The sequence below is a fragment of the Macaca mulatta genome, chromosome 2, assembly GCF_049350105.2.
Source record: "Macaca mulatta isolate MMU2019108-1 chromosome 2, T2T-MMU8v2.0, whole genome shotgun sequence".
NCBI classification, from domain to species: Eukaryota; Metazoa; Chordata; class Mammalia; order Primates; family Cercopithecidae; genus Macaca; species Macaca mulatta.
The window spans coordinates 45,644,974-45,669,092 of NC_133407.1; the positions used below are offsets into that span (position 1 = coordinate 45,644,974).

The window sequence follows — 24,119 nt, forward strand, 5'->3', positions numbered from 1 at the left end:
CTTTGTGTTTTAGGCTGTTGAATGCTGATGACCAGTAAGTGAAATAAAGACAAAACGAACATTAAGAAAATTCAGGGTGATGGCTGGGCATGGTGGCTCACGCCTGTAATCTCAGCACTTTGGGAGGCTGAGGCAGGAAGATCATTTGAGGTCAGGAATTTGAGACTAGCCTGGCTAACATGGTGAAACCCTATCTCTACTAAAAATACAAAAATTAGCTCTGAGAGGTGGCACACACCTGTAATCCCAGCTGCTCGGGAGGCTGAGGCAGGAGTATCACTTGAACCCAGGAGGTGGAGGTTGCAGTGAGCTGAGATCGCACCACTGCACTCCAGCCTGGGTGACAGAGGTAGACTACATGTCAAAAGAAAAAGAAAAAAAAATTCAGGATGGTTAAAAAAATTAGGAGAAATGCTAAGATTACTCTTGTAGTGAGTGATGGATTTGTTTTAGGAATGGGAATATTTCTTGGATTTTAAGAATTAAGTTCCTGAGCCGGGTGTGGTGGCTCAAGCCTGTAATCCCAGCACTTTGGGAGGCTGAGACAGGCGGATCATGAGGTCAGGAGATCGAGACCATCCTGGCTAACACGGTGAAACCCCGTCTCTAGTAAAAAAATACAAAAAAACTAGCCGGGCGAGGTGGCAGGCGCCTGTAGTCCCAGCTACTCGGGAGGCTGAGGCAGGAGAATGGCGTAAACCCGGGAGGCGGAGCTTGCAGTGAGCTGAGATCGCACCACTGCACTCCAGCCTGGGCGACAGAGCGAGACTCCGTCTCAAAAAAAAAAAAAAAAGTTCCTGGCATGAATTACAGTTTAATTATTATTATTATTTTTTTTGAGATGAGGTCTCTCTGTTTTGCACAGGCTGGCCTCAAACTCTTGGGCTCAGCCTCCCAAGTAGCTAAGATTATATGCATGTGCCACCATGCCTGGCTTACTGTTTAATATTTTAAGGTAATGAATTGTTATTTTCAAAATTTATCTATTTTGGCTGTTTGCAATAATAAACTAAAAAAAATTTCTTTGAGTATTAAACTATTCTCATTTTCTCTTTAGCAAAATGATCAACTTATCTGAACCAGATACAATTGATGAAAGAGCCATCAATAAGAAAAAGCTCACGCCATTCACTGTTTCTGTAAGTATTTGCCCTTTGCTTATAATCATGTTACTCTGCTGAGAAATGTAAGACCTTTATTAATGAATGCTTGGACCCAGATAAAACCTTTGATTTAATGTAATGTTGTTCTCCTATAAAAACTGTTTGGTTTTTTTTTGTTTTGTTTTTAAGAGACGAGGGTCTTCCTATACCCCCCAATATAGCTCACTGTAACCTCAAACTCCTGGGAGCAAGTGATCCTCCAACCTCAGCTTCTTGAGTTGTTAGTGCTATAACCATGTACCACTATGCCATGCTAATTTTTTAAAGTTTTTGTGGAGATGGGATCTTGCTATGTTGCTCAGTCTGGTGTTGAACTCGTGGCCTCAAGTGATCCTCCCACTTCAGCCTCCCAAAGTGCTGGAATTATAGGCATGAGCCACCATGCCTGGCCAAAACTGGACTTTTATTAAATAAAAATTCAGTTGGATTTTGTAATGAATGAAATGAAGATTCAGGGTACTTTGGATGCACTTAAGCTGTAGTATTCAGTTTATATTATTGTAATTATTGAGTTATTTATTAATGAGCACTTGCTTGATGCCAGTGCCCTTATTGGGTGGTTGAAAAATAACACTGCAGGTTTATCATTTCACAAAATTTTAAATTATTCTTTTTGTACTAAATTGTTCTGTAGTTGGCTTCTCCATACAGATCTTGTAAAAGTCCGGGTATTTATACATACCACACTTTCCCCCTCAAAATCTCTAGAACAATGAGTGGATAGTAATATTTACTGAGTATTTACTGGGTGTCAGTCACTGATTTAAACACACTATGTAAATTATCCTCCCAGCAACTTTATAATAAGGTATATACTATTATTTTGTAGATGAGGAAACTGAGGCACTGACAGGTTATACAGAGGCAGAGTCAGGATATGATCCCAGTGGTCTAGTGCCAGAGCTCATTTCTTAATCACTGTGTTATACTGCCACTCTCATGTGGTGGTAGTAATAGCAACTATTTAAGGTGTGGTCACAATAGTAGCTATTAAAATTAAGCTACTGCTAACCTGTGTCCTTCATTTGGCAAGTGCAATCCTTGATTTTGCTAAAATTATTGAGTCTTCTATAGAAAGCTAGTCTTCTATAGACTATTACCCCCTGCATATATTGGAAGTATGCTATCTCTAAAAATAAAACTGCATGATAGCCCCTCAGATCCACTCTGTGGCTACCACAAAATACTTACAGAATATTTTTTCTTTATTTTCTTTACTGCACTAAATATAAATATTAAAAGTAAAACCAAGCAATAAATGTATACAATAGTAAGAATTGCTGTGTTTCAGATTCAGTGGCAAAAAAATGGTCATGTATGTATCCTATAAATAAGATAGACGTGAATATTTTCAATAATCATCGATATTAAATGAAGATTCCAGTACAACATGTGAAAAATAATCTGGCAATTGCAACTGGAAATAGGCTTCTTCAAGAATGGTAATTTCTATTAGTGATATGCAACATTATTGACCTATTAGCAAGCAGGGAACAAGAAAGCCATGTAGTCAACATCCAGTTCTGTACTTCTCAAAGATAACAGGAAATGAGGGAACCTGTTAGACAGTCCAAGCCTAACCATGTACCACTGCCCTATAGAAGGCGGGGCCACCTCTCTTGTGTCCCAATTGTTTGTGGTTCCCTACTGTCCCTATCTTTCCGCATCAACACAAGTCTTCAGGAAGGCTGGGCATTCAGAGCAGTTGTCCATGGTAAGAATTGTATAGCAACTTCTCCATGGGGTTCTCCTATTACTTCTTGTTCTTAAGATATTTAGAAGTAGCTTAGTGTGACCACTCCATTCCCTACTAACTGATAGGGCAATAATGTTGTATTTATCAAGTAGAAACTACCATTTACTTGAAAGAAACGTTGCAACTCCTTATTTTCTACCCATTTTTTAAAGCCAAATTACTTGTCAGACATTTGATATGCTTGCAAAGCAAACATCTTTGAATAAAATTAACATCAAAAGCAGTTTTTCTCCTATATGACCAACACGACCCATTGATAAGACAAAGCTGAGTTAACTGTTTATTGCAGTAAGAGAAAATACTTGCAAAGCTTTGTTAGTGTCTTGGTGCTGGGAAAGTGAGGGCAGCATCTGAGAATTGGAATTGTGGTTTAGGGCAGGTCTTTCAATATGAGAGAGGGCAAGAGGGCTCTGATCCAGATTGGGCAAGGTTCTCAATGCACCGGCCCAAGACTGGTGGAAATAGCAAGGGGAGGATTTTAAGGTGAAGAGGTCAAAGATTCTTAGAGTATAAACTGTCATTGATGTTTTCATTGAAGAGTTAATGGGTCTTTTAGGTAGTGCCTGCAGTGAAAAATTTTTGCCTAGGCTCAAGACTCCTGGAAGAATAAGATCATGCTAATGAAGACAGAATAGTCATGCCAGTGAAGACAAGAGGATAGCACACAAGGTCATATTAATGTAGGCAGTAACACGTGGTTTTGTTTGTTATTGTCCAGGCTGAGAGTAGTGGTAGGTTTTGGTTCTTACTAGTATTGTAATCAATTTAGCGAAATTATACACTTCTTTTGGCCCACAGTACATGCTGTCAATTGCATATGAAATGGGTTATTGTGAGATTAACACTATTATTGGCTTCATTTTCAGTCCAGTTCTTTCCCCTGCTGATGCATTCTGGGGAATCACAACTGGAGCAAACATCATTTATGCTCTTGGAAGCAAAGAGAAAAATATTAGTGATCATGCCTAAATCAGCAGCAGTTGTCTCTTGAAAGTTGCATAGATTTGATTTATGGTAACTTAAAAAACATCTGAAGCAGGAATGTTAATTAAAAACACCTGAAGTTATTAAAAATCTTAGATTTCCACAAAGTATTTGCAATTTGCTGTTAATGTTTTCATGTTTATGTTTATTTGTAGTGAATTATGAGGTTATAAAAATATTGAAGGTTTCTCTGGTTCTGCTTCTTTCGGGAGAACTATATTTAAATGAACATTGCTTAATACTGCTACAAAAATAATTCAAAATGCTTATTTTAATCACCCCAGATGAACCCCAAAGATACAGCCATTTATTTACTTGGAGCTCAATAAATCACTTCAGCACACTATAGGAGGAAGCCATTGAAATATTTGCTATGCTTTGAGAACCTCTGTGCTTTGCTGCTGTTGTGACCAGCACATTAAATTGTTGCTATTACTGCTACAATATGAGAATGGCAGTAATGCATGGCGATTAAGAGGATGGGCTCTGGGCCGGGCGCGGTGGCTCACACCTGTAATCCCAACACTTTGGGAGGCCGAGGCAGGCAGATCACAAGGTCAGGAGATCATCCTGGCTAACATGGTGAAACCCCATCTCTACTAAAAACACAAAATATTAGCCGGGTGTGGTGGCGGTCACCTGTAGTCCCAGCTACTCGGGAGGCTGAGGCAGGAGAATGGCGTGAACCCGGGAGGCGCAGCTTGCAGTGAGCTGAGATCGTGCCACTGCGCTCCAGCCTGGGTGACAGAGCGAGACTCTGTCTAAAAAAAAAAGAAAAGAGGATGGGCTCTGGAGACCACTGGGATCAGACCCCAGCCTTTCCACTGTGGAATCTGTCAGTGCTGCAGTTTCCTCATTTGTAAAATCCATCTTAAGAGTTACTTTAAAATTCTCTTAAAACCTAATTGTACATAATTTTTTAAAGAAATACTTCCAAATGAGCACTTTACAGAAATATCATGTTGAGTTGGAGGTATTGGCAGAACATCCAGGTAGACATAACAAAGTACATATATAGATACAGAGCTTAGAGTGGGGACTCAGAGGAGGTCTGGGTGGAAATAGGGATTTGAAAGTCATTGGCACATAAAGTAACAGTTAAAACCATGTGATTTTTTTCGAGTAGTGGTATTTTCATTGTATATATATTATGTTTATAAATCTGAAATTTGGCAGTTCATTGTTTCTTATAGATAATTTTTATAGATAAGACCTAAGAAAGTACTTCCTCATGTGTACTTTTTTTTTTTTTTTGGCAATTCAGGAAAATTTAAACCTAGCCCTGAATTCTGCCTCCGCCATTGGTTGTACAGTGGTCAACATCGGTGCATCAGATCTCAAAGAAGGAAAACCTCACTTGGTCTTGGGACTTCTCTGGCAGATCATCAAAGTTGGCCTTTTTGCTGATATTGAGATTTCCAGGAATGAAGGTAAGATCATTAGAAATATTTGCTGTTCATTGCATGTACTCACTATGGGAAGAATTTACATTTCGCTGTTTTGCCCTCAGCTCTGATTGCATTGTTAAATGAAGGTGAGGAACTAGAGGAGCTGATGAAGCTTTCTCCTGAGGAATTACTGCTGCGATGGGTGAACTACCATCTGACCAATGCAGGATGGCATACCATCAGCAACTTCAGCCAAGACATTAAGGTTTATACTTAAATGTTCAAATTTGTGACATGAAATAAAGGATGTGGAGTGTAAAAATAAAAGGGGTTCAGACTTAAATTTGAATTAAATTCACAACACTTGGGATAGAAAATGAAAATTTGCATTACTGTGTGAAGTAGATCCCCCAATTATATTCACGAAATATATATTTTCTAAAAAACCAGATACATTGGCTTTTAATAAGAACTACAACTGGCTATGAGAGGAAAGAGATGTTAACCTCAACAGATTAAAACACACTTTCTCATTTTATAGGCCACAGATCTGCTAGATTATAATGAGGATGTCAGTCTGTTCATTTGGACTAATAATTCTATCTGTTTACTGGTTTAACACTCTTACTCCCACTTTGTCAATAACCAGCTAACAGGAAATCAGATTATCTGAGGGCACAGTGAATCAGTAAACAAAGGGATCTTAAGGTTTGTGCCTTAACCAGCGTAGCTTAAAACACTTCCCTCTCTACTGGGAGAATCTTGTCAGGAGACTATAACAGGCATTTCTGTCTAACGACAACTTTCCCTTGCTTACTGCCTGGATGGGCACTGCCAAGCCAGGGTGCTGTGACTTTCTTCTCTCTGTTTTTTTATGTCCTCCCCTGCCCTGCCCCCTGCCCCCAGAGTAATCAGTGCTGGCTCTAATTCATGTTCCCTCTTTAGCTAGATAACCTTCAGTCAGGTTATCTTTTTCCATAATGGCCTAGAGGACAGTCTCTCAATTTGAAGTGACATTTTATTTCTCTGCTTTCATTCTGAAATCTCTTAAAATTCAGCTAAGCAAACATTTATTCAGCTCTTCCTAAAGGGCATTATGCCCAGGGGATGCAAAGACTCAGCTCTTGAGAAGCTTGCCAATTCTACTCATAGACAAGCATGTACCAGAAGGATATTTCAGTTACCTATTGCTATATAGCAAACTATGCAAAATTTGCTTATAATGATTATTTCTCATCATTTTGCGGGTTGATGCATCTTGGCTGGGTGGTTCTTCTGCTTCGCACGGTTTTGGCTGGGATTACTAACTTAGTTACGTTCAGCTGTCAGTTGGGCTCATCTGGAAAGTACACAAAGGCCTCAATCACATGTCTGGTGCCTCAGTGCTCCTCCACAAGGCCTCTCTACATGGTGAGCTCAGGCTTCCTTACAGCATGATAGTCTCAGATAGTTGGACTTCTTATGTAGAGGTTAACTTTAAGACAGAGGAAGCAGAAGCTCTTAAGATTTGGGCTTGGAAGCCCCAGAACATCACTTTCACAGCATTCTCCTAGTCAAAGTGAATCATAAGGCCCGTCCAAATTAAAGAGGACAGCACATAGCTTCTGCCTTTTGATGGGAAGAGTTCATGTATATATGGGGAAGAAGCATGATATCCATCTTTGGAGACAATGACATTGGATGATGAATAGTGTGGTCACTGTTTACACTGAGGTAGGCAAGGGGTGCGGTGCACTACAGAGGAGTGTTCTTAGTTCATCCTGGAGAATCCAGGGAAGGCTTCCAGGAGATAATGCTTGGCCTGAATCTTAACTGATGTGGATGCTTGGGTGTGTAAACAGATGGAAAAGTAAGGGAGGGTATCCAGGTGCAGGAAACAGCATTGCTATAAACTCTGAGGTGTGAAACAGGATTGCTTTGAAGCTCTGAAGTGTGAAACAGCATGGTACATTCAGGAACCTACAAGTAATTCTGTATTATTCAAGTTATTCCATTCTTTGAGATAGAGGCAGTTTCTTCAGTTTGAGCACTTGTTTTCCCTAAATTCAACGATGATTTTATTCATTTTAAAAATGCTATTTTGTGTCTTTCCTTGAAGGACTCGAGAGCCTATTTTCATCTGCTTAATCAGATTGCCCCTAAAGGTGGGGAAGATGGACCTGCCATTGCCATTGACCTTTCAGGAATTAACGTGAGTGCAATTTTTAACTTTTAAAATATATTTTGGTAAAAGAGACATAGAAAATTTACCATTTTTGTCATTTTCAGTGTTCAGTTCAGTGGCATTCAGTACATTTGCATTGTTGTGCAGCTATCACCATTATTCATCTCTGCAAACTTTTCATCATCCTGTAGGGAAATTCTGTACTCATTAAACAAAAACTCTTCATTTTCTCCTCCCCCCAGGCCCTGGTAACCACTGTTCTACTTTCTGACTATGAATTTGAATTTGAGTAGGAGGTACAGTCAAATTTAAAGTACAGTTCTCTACAGGCAGCATTCCCCGGTAGAGCCCTCAGCTCTCCATTAAAGTTTGGTGCTTTGCTCTATGGAAGTTTTTTCCATGCCCCAGACTCCAAACCTCCATGTCAAGCTAACTGGCTGTCATGACAGAAGAAAGGGAACTGCATAATTGTGACCTTGAATATTTGTGGAATCAATCCTACACTCACGTTTCCCTGGTGCAAGGCAATTGGAACTCACCAGGGTGCTCTTGTGACTGTCAACATATGCCAGGAAAGGAAGCAACAACCTGTTGTTAGATTTTTAAGCAATCAATTATCAGTTTTAGCAGCTTATATTTAGAAATAATACAAAATAAAAATAGATATTCCTAGTATTTATGGTGTTCCTAGGAAGGACTGATAACAGATTCTGACCTACCAAACACACTTCCTAGGAATCTCATTCTTTTAGCATAAGTTATAAATACCAGGGATGGTTATATCTAAATCAGGATGTCCAGTCTTTTGGCTTCCCTGGGCCACATTCGAAGAAGAATTGTCTTGGGTCACACATAAAATACACTAACACTAATAATAGTTGATGAGCTTAAAAAAAAAAAGTTGCAACAAAATCTAATAATGTTTTAAGAAAGTTTACAAATTTGTGTTGGGCCACATTCAAAGCTGTCCTGGGTTGCATGTGACCCACCGGCCGTGGGTTGGACAAGCTTGAATTCTAAACATTAAAATCTGGTCAGATAATAGATTGTATGAAAATATGTCATGTACTTAAAGTGCTGTATCCATAACATTTGGTTTTAAAGGCAACTTGAGTCATTACTAATTAATTATATCTCACATTATTATAATGACATATTTCAGAAACAGTACTGCAACGCTCTGTAAAATTTGCAAAGCATTTTAATTAAAAAAATTAGGAACTTAAACTTATGGAAAATTTTGACTATATTCAAAAGAGAACAGACTTAGTATACTAAACTGTCAGGTACTCATCCCTCAGTTCCAACATCTGCCAATTCATGGTCAATCTTATTTATTCCCTATTTCCCTCCTCCTCTGTATTATTTTGAAGCAAATCTTAGACATTACTTCATGGATATTTCAATATGTATTTCTAAAAGATAAAGACACTTTTAAAGTAAAACCACAATACCTTATCATACCTTAAAAAATTGCAACAATCTGTAACATCATCAAAATATCTAGTCAATGTTGACATTTCTACTTGCCTCATAAATGCCATTTTTTTCATAGTTTATTTGAATTAAGACCTAAAATAAGGTCCACATATTGTCTTTATTTGTTTGGTTGGATTTTTTTTTTAGATGGAGTCTTGCTCTGTCACCCGGGCTGGAGTGCAGTGACACAATCTTGGCTCACTGCAACTTCCGCCTCCTGGGCTCAAGTGATTCTCCTACCTCTGCTCCCTGAGTAGCTGGGATTACAGGTGCACACCACCACGTCTGGTTAATTTTTTTATTTTTAGTAGAGATGGAGTTTCACCATGTTGGCTAGGCTGGTCTCAAACTCCTGACCTCAAGTGATCCGCCCACCTCGGCCTCCCAAAGTGCTGGGATTACAGGCATGAGCCACCACGTCCGGCCACATATTGTCATTTTTTGATGTCTACATTGGTAACTTTTCATCGTTGTTTAATTTAATAATCTGTTGCTTTCTCCGATTTCATTTACATGATTATTTTGCAACTGTGGTGCACAGAATTAGGTAGGTTATCTTTGGTCATGATATACTCATATGGGTCTGTGCATACCCATTTTTAAATTTATTTTTGTGTGTGGTTGTTTTGAAATTGTAACAAGCCTCATGAACTCTCAATCTAACAGGAAAACTAAGACCTTGACATTACATTTTCTGTCCAGTTCTTCCCTATTCCATCTCTGTTTCAGCCCAGTGTGGTAACCACAGTCTTGAATCTTGTGTTCACTGTTGTTTTGCTTTTCTTTTCATGTAGTTTCCCTTCATCCAAATGTATCCCTTACAAAATTAAATTCTTCATTTTACTTTTAACTTCCTTTAAAGTTTATCATGTTATACTTAAATTTCTAGTACTTCTTTTTGAATTTGTGTCTCTAAGAGTTACCCATATTGGATGTCATTGTGTGAATATACAAATTCATTCATCTACTCTCCTGTTCATAGGTATTTGGGTTGTTTCATTTGTTTTCAGGGTTTTGCAATTGTGAAAGGTGCTTTTCGCTATGATTTTAATTTTTAAAATATGTAATTTCAACTTGTTTTTCATCAAGAAGAGCCTTCTGGAAATTTCACTCAGTGTACAGTGGGTATGATAACTATACCTGTTATCCAGAGGGCACTCTACTAGCTGGCCTTGAATAAGTTACGTATAGTGCGACCACTGTGAGCTTACTGATAACAATATTTGAGGATTTTGCTGAGTATTTTAGCAAAAAGGGTAAAATATAACTCAGTTATCCCAGCAAGGAAACTCAGAGACTTTTTTCCCTTTAACTTAAAAGGCATGGAGGCCAGGTGTAGTGGCTCATGGCTATAATCCCAGCACTTTGGGAGGCCGAGGTGGTTGGATCAGGAGTTCGAAACCAGCCTGGCCAACATGGCAAAACCCTGTCTCTACTAAAAATACAAAAATTAGCTGGGCATAGTGGCATGTGTCTGTAATCCCAGGTACTCAGGGGCTGAGGGAGGAGAATCGCTTGAACCCAAGAGGCAGAGGTTGCAGTGAGCCAAGATCATGCCACTGCACTCCAGCCTGGGGAACAGAGCAAGACTCTGTCTCTAAATAAATAAAATAAATAAATAAATAAAGGAATGGGTAAGTTGAGTTGGAATTACTACACATTTTGATCTTATTTTGAGTTATTATTTGATATATTTGTGGAAAAGTAATTGCTTATAAATACGTATACCAATAAAAATTATGCCAGTTAAAACTTCAATTGTAACCATTTTTGTTTTATTGTTTAGGAGACAAATGACCTGAAGCGTGCTGGACTCATGCTTCAAGAAGCAGATAAACTGGGCTGCAAGCAGTTTGTTACTCCTGCAGATGTGGTTTCAGGCAATCCTAAACTTAATTTAGCTTTTGTAGCTAATTTGTTTAACACATACCCATGCCTGCACAAGCCGAATAATAATGACATCGATATGAATTTACTGGAAGGTGTGTTCTTTCTGCCTTTCTTTAATTGACTTACTATATTTATCTTCTTACGGTGTTGTCTTACTTCACTGTCAGAGATAGGGGCTGTAGTGGGAAATGCAATTTAGTGTGTGTAGTAGGTGTGTGTATCCATTGAAAAATTCAAATTATGGAAGGTGGTTGCTGGTTTTGATTAAAAGAGAATGCTGGGGTAAATCTTATCTTTCATTTCTCCATAAGAGGTTAGTGAAAAGTATCATACATTTAAAATATTCTCATAAATGATCACATAACAGCTCTACCACCAATATGGACAATGAATTATCTATTAGAATAAAATAATTATTTGTAGGTGTTTTTCTCCTTTGAAAGCTCCAGTTTGACTCTAGTATTGTTCTCTTTTTAATGTTTTTAGTGTACATGAAAAAATTAGTGTTCGTTATTTGTCTTTTGTGTGGTCTATCGTTATCTGTCTCATAATATATAATACTTTCCTGTTTTGCTTCATGAAATGCAGATTTGACCCCTCCTAATGTAGGTACTGTATTTAGTACTTTTCTATACTCTATAAATATATTCATTCTGAATGTTCTTTTTATTAGTACCATTTATTCTTTCCATCTGGATTGATATTTTATTTTTTGCATTGTTCATGCTGTGTTATTTCTCTCTTAATATGCCCATAGAATGAAACACAAAACTTAATTAGAATAGCAGAACAAAGCTTTGATTTTTATAAAATTTCTACCTAATTTGCCTTCTATAATGATGGGGTATTGTAGTTGTAAACACATTAGAACTCAATTTTGAGAAGTGGACTTCATGATTTGATGTAAAACCTTTATCCCTCTCCTGTGATAAAATGTATCTTTTATCACAAGTAATCTTTGAAAGGATTAATTTAGGTTCTATAACATATTATTTTGTATCAATTAGCTATGTTATATTTACTGAACCTCACTGAAGCTTACAATCTATGAATCATAATGACAAAACATTCTTAACACCCAGTTCTTACTCATTTTTTGTTTCCCAGCCTTTCTTTTTTCTCCCACTCTCACACATACCAACACCCACATTAGTATCAGAACTTAAAGTAAAAACAGTGGCAGTAGTAATGGCAGTTGTTGAAGGGAGAGGCAGTTGTCAGAGGAAGGCGCCAATCTTAAGATTTTTCTTGCTAGTTGCCCTGGTTTGGAGAAAGCGGGGATTCTTCTTTGTAGGGAGAATCTGATGTGCAGTATTCATGATCTCAGTGTTCATCCTCTCACATAATTCACACTTACTCCCTTCTTTCCCAGTGAGACAGAATGAGAAATCAATTTCATGGTCTTTTTTTGCTTGACTGCCATAACCAAAGTTCCAATGTCCTTGTCACCTCATAATTACAGTTTTGTGATTAATGAAAGACGCTTCAGATTTAACAAATACATTATTCGAAGAATATGAGTAATTCATTTTTTTGAAGGTCCCGTAAAATAAAATAAAGATTATATTTTCTATGTAGATATGTAACTGAGAGGGAAAGTAGACAAAAAATGTAGATTTTTCAGCAAAGAGAAATTTAGGGTAAGAGATTAGAACTTGAAAAAAAAAATAAGCCAAAGGAACACTGCTAGGTTTTGGCAGTCTGGAAAATTTCAAAATCCCTCTGTCAGTAGAAGGCATTGTTTAGAGTGGCATATTAAAAATGATCTGCTTTTTATAGTCACTGAATTCTTGCTAGATATCTTTTCCAACTTGCTCGCTCTCTTATTTTTCATGTTTGAATTCTTTTGCTAGTGTTCAGCATGCTTTTGGAATTTTTCAGTGTGAATAGGATTGCTAAATATTTCCGTTATTATTTACTATCTATTAAGATAACATGGGAAATATTTATCAGTCATCTTTATTTAGAACATATGTATGTCCTCATACATCTGTCAAAAATGTATTTGACTTTGACTGTCATTGGATTATTTTCCTCTGTAAATTTGAGTTTTAATATATCCTTATGAAATTTGAAGCTTGATCTTATCACATCCCAAATTCATATGTTAGTATGTCCTCATTGGCAGAGAATTTTCTCTCTAGAGAATTAAAGAAAACACAATTAAATATTAAACCCTCACATCAAATTGAGCCAGATATGTGGGCTCTGTATAGAAAGACCATCTCAGAATTCATTTATGGTTACAGAAGGTACATAGACCACAAACTATCAGACTTTGTTCAAATCTTAGTTCCACTATTTAATCTGAATAACCTCTGTGAGCCTTGGTTTTTTTCATATATAAAACAAGACTAATAAACTTAATTCGAAGAGTTACAGAGCAAGCTAAATGTGATCATGAATGAAAGAATACAGTATGTGTTTATTAATGGTCAGGGAGGGAGGAGGAAAGCACTTCATGTGTCACAGCACATTTATTGAGTGTTAAATATATGTTAATTCCTTTTTTCCCTCCTAGTAGCCTACTTCTAAGATAGTTGTTATTTTTATTGCTATTTTTTATTTTATTTTTTATTATTTGTAGATGTCAAATTGAGCCTGCAAATGAAAAGAATGTTTTATAGTTCTTTCAGTCTTGTATATCAGCAATTAAGATTTTACTTCTTGAAATTGTATATCAGATCTAGGGGGAAAAAAGATTTTACCTTGAAGATTGCTTTAGCTGTCTGTAATCCAGACATTTTCCAATCTGGAATACATATATTTTTGTAATGCTTTACCATGGCTCTTGCACAAATGCATAGTGCCTCTAGCTTTGAGCATTTATGTACCAAGACATTTTGAAATGTTATTAGGTAAATAAATGCTCACTTAAAAAATCTATTTTACTTTCCAGGTATCAAAAATTAAAATAATTATATAATCAGTGGAGAACAATAGGAAGAAATATGAACCCCTGAAGATAGTTTCAGAACTCTATTAAAATGCAAGTTTAGTTATTTTAAAATATTACTGCATCATTAGGTTCAACAGAATTTGGATATTTTAATTAAAAATTAAACCAATAAGGCACTGTTAATCTTCATAATTTTAAGACATTTAGATTTTCCTAGATGGAAATAATGTAAAACTTCTGTAACTATTAGAAAAATATATATATATATCTTTATGATAGATAGTAATAGAGAAACAACTGAGAGGTAAATCCAAATCAAAGGCATCAAGTTATTGATCACAGTATGTTTATATTTATGTCACTTTGGGAATAGTTCATAGATTTAATTTGTACCTGTTTAATAATTCCTACAAATAAAACTGGCATGGATTCTGGAAATATTTAGTTTAGCTTGGTTCTTCTTAAAAAAAATTCTCATTTTTTTAAAAAAAGATTCTCTTTATAATAAAGTGGTGGTAGCAGATACAACAGACTGATCAGTTACCTTTTATGCAGACCAGAGGGAACAAAATTTAAGCAAGAAATTATAGGGCTATATAATAGAGCAATAATTAAAGCAGATTCTGGGAAAGCTGTTAGATAATGGCATTGAAACCACATGAAACTACAGTGAGTAGATTATTTCCTGAACAGTTGGCACAAATAACAGAATTCTTTAGCTCTGACAAGGCTTGGGTTCCTGTCCTGGGTGTGCAGGTTTATACTGTCTTTGGCACTCAATGTGAAGATGACTGTTGCAATGGCTCTATATGAACAAGCCCCTGGAACACAGATGATTATAGATTTATGTGCCAAATTGTCACATGGGCCAAAATCTAGAGTTACTTGAACTTGCCTATAACTTAGAATTGATGAGAGGTATAAATGTTTCAGTTTTTCAGGAGTCTGGTGGTAAGATATAAATTGGGCCATTCCACTGTCTACTACCTTTGCTGAAGAACAAATAATCATGATAGTTACTTAGGACTATTAGCCATCAGGAGATGACTAGAAGGCAGACAGTGGTAGAACCAGCCCACATTCCTGCTCACTTTGTGGTATACCATAACCCACATTTTCGTTATAGATTATGTAAGCACTGTTATGAAGGGAATGCTCAGGGAGGTAGGGTTAAATAACAGCACCTGAAGGAGTTATCTCCTTGAATGGATCTTTGAGGTCCAGGAACTTACTATGACGAAATGTATCTCTCTCTTATCAATCTGTATTGGGTCTGTGTTCCTTATGTATTTTCAGTAATGACAATCTAAACTAACTCAGGAAGCCTGTAAAATAGTTATATTCCCTTCATTGTGTGTTTTTATATTTACCTGTAATCTCCTCTGCCCTTCATTGTGTGGTGTAAAGTGTAGTTTGTGTGCGTAAAACCATAATTTGTACAAATTTAGAAACCCTGAATCGAGAAAGGTATAACTTTTCTATTTGTGTTTAATGTGCTAATGTTATCCTGACTGCTAAAAGATTTTATTTTTATTAATGTTTAGTGAATCCCTTTTGCATCTAATCATAATTATAGACCACAGAAGTGTATCTGTTATTTCTAGGCAGAGAAACCCATGGCTCAGTACTAGTTCACAGACATCAAAGGGAATCTAGAAGAGATTTAGAGCAAATGGAGGCTTCCTAGGTAGTAGGAAAGAAGGGACTTTGGCATTAAGAGACTTTTTTTCTCCCTTTAAAGAAACTGTAGTATCTAAAGAACCATGGCAAGGTAGGTTTGACCAGTTTGTACCTGCTAGAATGGTTTAACATATAGTTCCTGGTTCCTTTTGTCCTGAGTCATCAGTGTGAGCTTGTGTCTACTCTAGGAGAGAGCAAGGAAGAGAGAACATTTCGGAACTGGATGAATTCCTTGGGAGTCAACCCATATATTAATCATTTGTACAGGTAAATATTTTATTGTGCTTCAGCTGTACTGTCAGGGTCAAACTTTTCAAGTTTCAAACTGTAGGCATGTTTAAATGGAACATTTTCTCAAGTCGCAAGAATTTTAGCCAAATTTTAGAGTTTCAGGATGCTGGGAATTGGCAATACAATGGATTTTAAAAGAAAGTTACTATTCAAAAAAGGAATAATAGTTATGTTTTTGATGATATACATAAATCAGTAAAGATAATCCTTTTATAGTTATTGATCATAAAAATAATTTCAACTTTAACAGAGTAACAGTAATAACTGATAAATTATTATGTTTTTCATTGTCATTTTTCATTTATTTTTGCCAAAACCTCAATTATTCCATAATTTATGTGTATATTTTTTCTAATTTGTAAAAGTAACTTGTTTTCCTTGAATAATTGTTATAGCTTATCTCATTCTTTCTTGTTTAAAAATGATAACACATTATTGGCATTAGTAGGGCTAAGAAAATATTTCACTAAATCAATTCCTGGGCTAACGATGCGTCTTTCTAAGTGTGGATGAGAGGAAACCGTTCTTCTCTCTTTATTATACAGTCTACCAGCCTGCCTTAATAAAATGCAAAAGAAGCCAACTTCAGCTAGTTGTATTTTTTTTTTTTTTTAGAAAAAAGTTCTAATTAACTAAATGTATTAATAATTTACATAACCAAGAAACTCCTTAAAGAAGATTAACTAAGATTAACTCCTTAAAGAAGATTGTCACAACAGGCCAAGTTCACTGGCTCACTGAGGATTTATGATGCTGTAATTTCTGCTGCTTGGTGTTTATTCACAATGTTCTTTAAAATTGAAAACCAGTGTTACCTTATTATGGTAACTGGCTTTGATTGTGGTAGACCCTTATTTGTAAAGCTCTTGAAGAGTGTGTAAATTTCAGCTAGATGAGAGGAGATATATGTCAATTAGACCGGAGCTCCTGTTACAGTAGCAGGGAAGTTAAAACACAAATATTGAAGGCGAGGAGGGGTCCACTTTTTATGGACTGATTTGAAAGAATGTCTCTAATATATAGTCAAGAGAAAAGAATAACAAAGTGTAGTATGATCCCATTTTGTTTACAATTTGAGTGTGTAGTATTTGTATTCGAATTTTAAAAGAAAATCTAGAGAGGTACATAGCAAACTGTATGTAGCCTGGGTAGTAGGAGTAGAGAACAGTAAGGAGACTTTTATTATTATTATTATTATTTTATTTATTTATTTGAGATGGAGTTTTGCTCTTGTTACCCAGGCTGGAGTGCAATGGCATGATCTCAGCTCACCACAACCTCTGCCTCCCGGGTTCAAGTGATTCTCCTGCCTCAGCCTCCCGTGTAGCTGGGATTACAGGGATGTACCACCACGCCCAGCTAATTTTGTATTTTTAGTAGAGATGGCGTTTTTCCATGTTGGTCAGGCTGGTGGCGAACTCCTGACCTCAGGTGATCTGCCTGCCTCGGCCTCCCAAAGTGCTGGGATTATAGGCGTGGGCCACTGCGCCCAAGACTTTTAATCTTAGTAACTTAAACATGATTGTATTTTTTTTGAACCATGAACATGTATTTTTCTATAATTAAAGAGTAAGCTTAAAAATAGCAGATTAAGAGTTGTTGATACTCATGTAATTATTTCACAAATATCAGAAACACTAGATTCTATCATTGACAGTGGAGAAGAGAATTGCCCAAACCTTTTAGCTAAAGATATCTGAAGAATATCTTTATTCAAGAAGTACCAGCATTGGGCTTCTGAGCATATAGTATTTTTTCTTGGGAAAAGAACTGTTCAGAAACTGTTTCAGAAAATTCTTTAACATAATCTTAGAGAACCATCAGATGCAGAAGAACAATAGGTGGACATCTAGTTGACACTGGAACCATGTCTCCATAGAATTGTGTCTGCATCATATTCCTAAACCCACCCCCAAGAATTTTTAGGTTCCTGCCTATAGTATAGCCAGCCCAAACCAAAACAGCTAGATTTTCCCTGAAAATTCTCTTCTCTAAAATGTTATAAATATGTTTCAAGAACTGTTAGTCCTAGAGTTTTTCTATGACCAGTTGGTTCCAGAACTCATCTTGAAGTCTCTGGAAATCATTTAAACTCTCTGGGCCTCAGTTCTATTTGCAAAATAATAATAATACCATACTAGACAGGAATAAGAATGAATTCATTTAAAGTAAAGAAGAAAAATACATAAAACAGATAAGATTCCAGAACCTGTAGAAATACTTTAGTGATTCTTTTTTTATACAGAATGTTTCATGTGCCTAAAGATAATCTACTCAGATCTTAATTACCTTCATATCAGACTTTCTCCCTCTATCACCTAGTACTGGGCCCAGCTGCCTTCACTGCCATGTGGTGTGTGCTCAGAGAATGCAAAGTAATTTAATATGAACCTTAGCGAACCATAACTCATTGGACAAGCTGTTGGAGGAGAAAAGTCATGTAATACATCACAAAGCTAGCAATTTAAAAAATCAGTTGCTATTGCTTTATGTCCTTAGCATACTGCATTAAAAATAGACTAAACAGGCATACATTAACCTTCTCAGGAGAATATATTTTTCTGAATCCAAAGTAGTTAATATTTTTACTTCGAGAATTCCTACTTGTTCATAAGTTCCTTCTTCTTAACCTTCATTCCTGAACACAAACGGCTGCCTACTGGGTAGCTATTGTGATTTTCCTATAATTATTTTTAAGTTAAAAAATAATGTATAAATAATACATGAACTTATTTTTACTGGACAAGTTCCAGAAAGTATGTAAGTATATAGAATAAAATAAAACATTCCACCCTTACTCTCTCGTACTCCCCTTTTCCTGACCTCTTTCTTTACCTAATAGAGGTAATTGCTATTAACTGTCCTTAGCATGTATAGGTATATAAACATATTTGACTCTAAATTTTTTTAAATAAATTAGATCAAATTGTATGAAATGTTCTGCCATTTGTTTTTTAAAGTTTGATATGTCTTGCAAAGCTTTTCATATCAATACATAGAGATCTACCTCATGTCTAATGGTGGCCAAGGAGTTTATAGTATAGTTTACTCAACAGCTCCCTACTGCCAGGCAGTTAAGTTGTTTCCAAATTTATAAATACTGTGGCAATGAATGTCCTTGGATGTATATACCTTTGTAAATATTTATGTAAACATTTTAGACAGATTCTTAGACTGGAAGTTCTGGGTCAAATGATATGTCCTGTCATTCCTTAAGGATTAAATGACTTACATTCTTAAAGATATAAGTCTGTCTCCAATGTACTTAATACAATTAGGTAGTACCCAACATTTCCTCCTCCTTTATCTGCTTTTCCTTCCTGTTTTAGTGACCTCACAGATGCTTTAGTGATCTTTCAGCTCTATGAGATGATCCGAGTGCCAGTCAACTGGAGCCATGTCAACAAACCTCCTTATCCTGCCCTTGGAGGGAACATGAAGAAGGTGAATGAAATAATGGCCATGGATATATTGTTATTGTTCTGATATAAAACAAAGAATTTAGAGTTTCATGGAGTTGAATGAAGTGTACTCTGTCCCCACAATTCTGATTCAGACCAAAATGTGTTAAGCTTAATAGCCTTTTTACAAGTTTGCTTTAATAAATGCAAAGATGAAGGCAATCCCTGTAGTCAGACACTTTATATAACTGTTTTCATCTTTATCAAGTCATAGTACTTAATGTTCTTTGAGATGTACTGTAAATGTATTCTTATTTTACAATTGGTATAACTTGCTGAATTTTTATTGGTTATCCACTCATTTATTCAACAGATATTTATCAATTACCTGATACCTGTACAGGGTTATGCAGGATATAACAAAAAGTATAAAGCATGGAGTTGGTCCTCAGGAAAGCCTAAATAAATTAGGGAAATATGTGTGCAAACAACTACAATATGGTACATGGTAAACAAAAGTGAATATTATGATTTCTAGGGAAGAAAGTTGAAGAGCTACTGAAGTAGTAATAGCAAAATGGGAACAACACATGAGTGAACAATTCATAGAAAAATAATGATGAATAGTAAACATACAAAAAACTTTTCACCCAGAATAAAGAAATGCAATTTAAAACAAGAAACTATTGAACTGCATCCAATGTTAGAGGAAGTATTCATTTGTATAATCTTTCTAAAACCAGTTTGGCAATACATATTAATCTTCCAAAAAATTCTTTGACCTAATTTCACCTTTTTCCACCTATCCTGATGAAAAAATCAGAAAGACACAAAGTTGTGTGGCAAAATGCTAATCATAGCAGTGTTTATACAGCACACAAGAAAACAACCCAGTTGTTCAATAAAGGGTTAATAAAATTGACACACTCATAAGATGAAGTAAAATGTGCCATTAAAAATAGTGTTTGACAGGAACAGAAAACCAAACACTGCATGTTCTCACTCATAAATGGGTGTTGAACAGTGAGGACACAGGGACACAGGTAGCGGAACATCACACACCCAGGCCTGTCAGGGGGTGGGGGGAAAGGGGAGGGGGAGAGCATTAGGACAAATACCTAATGCATGCGGGGCTTAACACCTAGATGATGGGGGCCGGACACAGTGGCTCACACCTGTAATCCCATCATTTTGGGAGGCTGAGGCAGGTGGATCACGAGGTCAGGAGTTCGAGGCCAGCCTGGCCAATATAGTGAAAATACAAAAATACAAAAAAAATACAAAAATACAAAAAATTAGCTGGGCATAGTGGCGGGCACCTGTAATCCCAGCTACTCGGGAGGCTGAGGCAGGAGAATGGCTTGAACCGGCGGAGGTTGCAATGATCCGAGATGTGCCATTGCACTCCAGCCTGGGTAACAGAGCGAAACTCCATCTCGAGGAAAAAAAAAAAAACCTAGATGACGGGTTGATGGGTGCAGCAAACCACCATGGCATATGTATACCTATGTAACAATCCTGCATGTTCTGCACGTGTATACCAGAACTTAAAGTATAATTAAACAAAGAAAAAATATTGTTTTAGTAATAGTGGTATGGAAATGAGCAGGACACAAAATTATATATATACATAATATGAATCTAATTTGTTTAAAATACATAACACACACAGAGATGCATTCAAAAGGGACTTTGGGTTTTTCACGTCTATAGAATGAAAATGTATTTATAGATACTGTAATTTTTAAAGAAAAAAATTTAAAAAGACCTTTAAAGGGAAATATATCATAATATTAAAAGTAGTTAAATGTGTGGTATAATTATAAAGAGTTATATTTTTCAGCATTTCTAGTCATTGGACTGCCTGCATTTTTAATTTCATTTGATTTGCATATAATTCTTTTCATGGGAGTGGAATTCAGAAAATTTTATTGACTAATTTCATGTAAGTTTTTTTCTCCAAAATTCTGAATGCAAAATGTAACAGGAAAACAGAAATTAACCATTCATTATACCTGGAATTTTAATGTGAACTACAAATAAATACATATGTCACAAATGAATCATATGCAGAATACTTTTTCAACAAGTATAGAAGGAAACATAAAGCCTGAAATAAATTCAAGATGTTTAAAAAATGAAGAAGCAGTACTTTCATGACACAGTATCACAGGGAATTACTTTATGGAATTATTTTATGGAATTTGGGCAATAATCAATAGATGTCACTTTTCCTTCAGTTACAAAGTTCTTAAAGCTGCACCGTTAAAATAGCCTTTCTTCATTATTATTATTATTTTTGAGACAGAGTCTTGCTGTGTTGCTCAGGCTGGAATGCAGTGGCGTGATCTTGGCTAACTGCAAGCTCCGCTCCCAGGTTCATGCCATTCTCCTGCCTCAGCCTCCTGAGTAGCTGGGACTACTGGCACCTGCCACTACGCCCAGCTAATTTTTTTGTATTTTTAGTAGAGACGGGGTTTCATCGTGTTAGCCAGGATGGTCTTGATCTCCTGACCTCGTGATCTACCTGCCTCAGCCTCCCAAAGTGCTGGGATTACAGGCATGAGCCACCATGCCTGGCCTTCTTCTTTATTTTTAAGTATTTATTTTCACTTGAACCCTTGTGTCCCATTACGTAACTCTTCTCATTGTCCAAATGATCTAAGCTTCATTTTTGTCCAAAGCATTTAAAGTACTTGGTAATTGATATAGTTTGGCTGTGTCCTCACCCAAATCTCATCTTGAATTGTACTCCCATATTCCCATGTGTTGTGGGAGGGACCCAGTGGGAGATAATTTGAATCATGGGGGCAGTTCCCGCATACTGTTCTCATGGTAGTGAATACGACTTAGGAGATCTGATGGTTTTATCAGGGGTTTCAGCTTTTGCATCTTCCTCATTTTCTCTTGCTGCTGCCATGTAAATAGTGCCTTTTGCTTCCCACCATGATTCTGAGGCCTTCCCAGCCATGTGGAACTGTAAGTCCAATTAAACTTCTTTTTCTTCCCAGTCTTGGATATGTCTTTATCAGCAGCGTGAAAGCAGAACTAATATAGTAATCATTTCTTTCGTTAACCCTGTGAGACTGCACTCCAAGTTTTTCTTGCTTTCTTTGTGCTCATTCTTACCTTTCATAGGTTCTTCATCTTTTAGCCTGACAACTCAGTATTTCCAAGGCCTGGTTCTTGGCCCAAAGGTCTTAACTTCTATATTTACACCCTCAGGGAGCAGATCTGTTTTTAGGGTTTTAAGTACAGGCTGAGCATCCCTTATCCAAAATACTTGGGACCAGATGTATTTCAGATATTGGAATATTTGCAGTATGCTGGTTGAACATCCTTAAGCTGAAAATCTGAAATGTTCCAATGAGCTTTTCTTTTGAGTATTGTGTTGGTGCTCAAAAAGTTTTAGAGTTTGGAGTATTTTGGATTTTTGGATTTTCAGATTAGGGATATTCAACCTGTACTACCATACACATGGATTACCTCTAGGAACCTAATTTCTTATTCCTTCTCTAGTTTGGTACCTCTCTAGATCTCTTAGAAGTGTTCTGCCAAATTTGGAACCAACTATTGCCAATAAATAGAATATATGCTTTCCCTTATGTTAGCACCTGTTTCCAGTTTCTCTTTCAATGCTGGTCATATCAGTATGTTCTTAGGCCTCTATACTAGCAACCCTGAACTCCTTTCTCGCCATCATTTCCCTTAGGAACTTTGGTATAACTGTAAAGCAGATGGCTCTTCATTGAAACACATGTGATTACTGCAGTTTGCTATAAAATTCTCCCACTGAAATGGGTGTCCATGGTAAATACGCTGGCTTTTTACTCTTCTGTACACAGTGTTAAGTAATTCAAGTGCTAATGTTATTTTCCATAAATTAGGAATCTATTCTGTTTTTTAAAATCGACATTCTTATAGCATATATTTCTTTTAAGCGGTCTAAGCCTATAATTTAATATGATTCCAAACAATTTTTTGGAATATTATCTCTGCATTAAAAAACTCTTTAAAAATTTTTTTAGAAATAGGGTTTCACTATGGTGCCCAGGCTGGAGTGCATGCTATTCACAGGCATGATTATAGCACACTACAGCCTTGAACTCCTGCCCTTAAGTGATCCTCCTGCCTCAACCTAAGTAGCTGGACTACTGGCATGCCACCACACCCAGCTTCTCCTTGGATTTTAAAAAAATGAATACATATCAAACATTTTACTCAATTTGTGAAGTGAGCCAGGCAGATGTTATAGCAGGCTCAAAGATCTTCCATTTTTATTTGTAGTAAATTGAACTTTGGGAATTTGGATTCTCTTTTTTAAAGAACAATAACCATGTATTTGTACAAATTCTTTCATTAGCTGTCTCACATTTCCTGGAAATATTTTCTTACTATTGGGAAAAATGTATCTATGTACCTTAGGTTAGACTATTTTGTAATGGTGCCTTAACTAACTTTTGGAAGAAAATTAAGAAAAATAGTGTTCTCCTTTTAAATGTTTATTCCAAAAAGTACTTAGTGTAAGCACTTTTGTTCCTACTGGTGATAAGATTATGAGAGCTTATAATTTCACTGGAGCAAAAAGACTCAGATACATAAGAATTTATAAGTTCTGATATAAGAAACACAGCACTAGATGATGGAGATAAAAAAACCCTATTGACTCCAGGATAGACAAAAAAAGTGTTAGAGAAAGGACCCAGCTGGACCTATATCACTGGAAAGAAGTATGTGTGTGTGGTTGGGGAGGGTAAACAATTTATTAGGTGTTTATGTATCAGATTCTTACTTTAGACAGGGCATTGTGCTGGAAGTGGATAGATTGGTGCATGAAAAAATTTTTGTCCTTTAGAAGAAGCTTATACTATAGTTGTTGAAAGGAAACACATAAAAGGCTAAGTATAAGTAGAAGATGGTGCATAAGCATTACAAAATAAGCATTCTTAGGAGTTCAAGCAAAGGATAGATCATTATTAGCTGGCACAGTTAAGGTTAAGCCTTTATTGAAGAAAGGGGCCAAA

At 36.4% G+C, this 24,119-nt stretch overlaps 1 protein-coding gene across 11 annotated transcripts in view; it reads left to right on the forward strand.

Annotated features, from left to right (window-relative positions):
• PLS1 (plastin 1) overlaps positions 1 to 24,119 on the forward strand; it is a 111,932-nt gene that overhangs the window by 77,251 nt on the left and 10,562 nt on the right. For all 11 annotated transcript variants that reach the window (XM_028843750.2, XM_028843752.2, XM_077991548.1 and 8 more), the window contains 7 exons: positions 1,058 to 1,139; positions 5,168 to 5,333; positions 5,414 to 5,556; positions 7,390 to 7,482; positions 10,721 to 10,916; positions 15,592 to 15,670; positions 19,024 to 19,138. In XM_028843750.2, the coding sequence (XP_028699583.1) occupies positions 1,058 to 1,139; positions 5,168 to 5,333; positions 5,414 to 5,556; positions 7,390 to 7,482; positions 10,721 to 10,916; positions 15,592 to 15,670; positions 19,024 to 19,138 (874 nt within the window). The remainder of the gene's footprint in view (positions 1 to 1,057; positions 1,140 to 5,167; positions 5,334 to 5,413; positions 5,557 to 7,389; positions 7,483 to 10,720; positions 10,917 to 15,591; positions 15,671 to 19,023; positions 19,139 to 24,119) is intronic.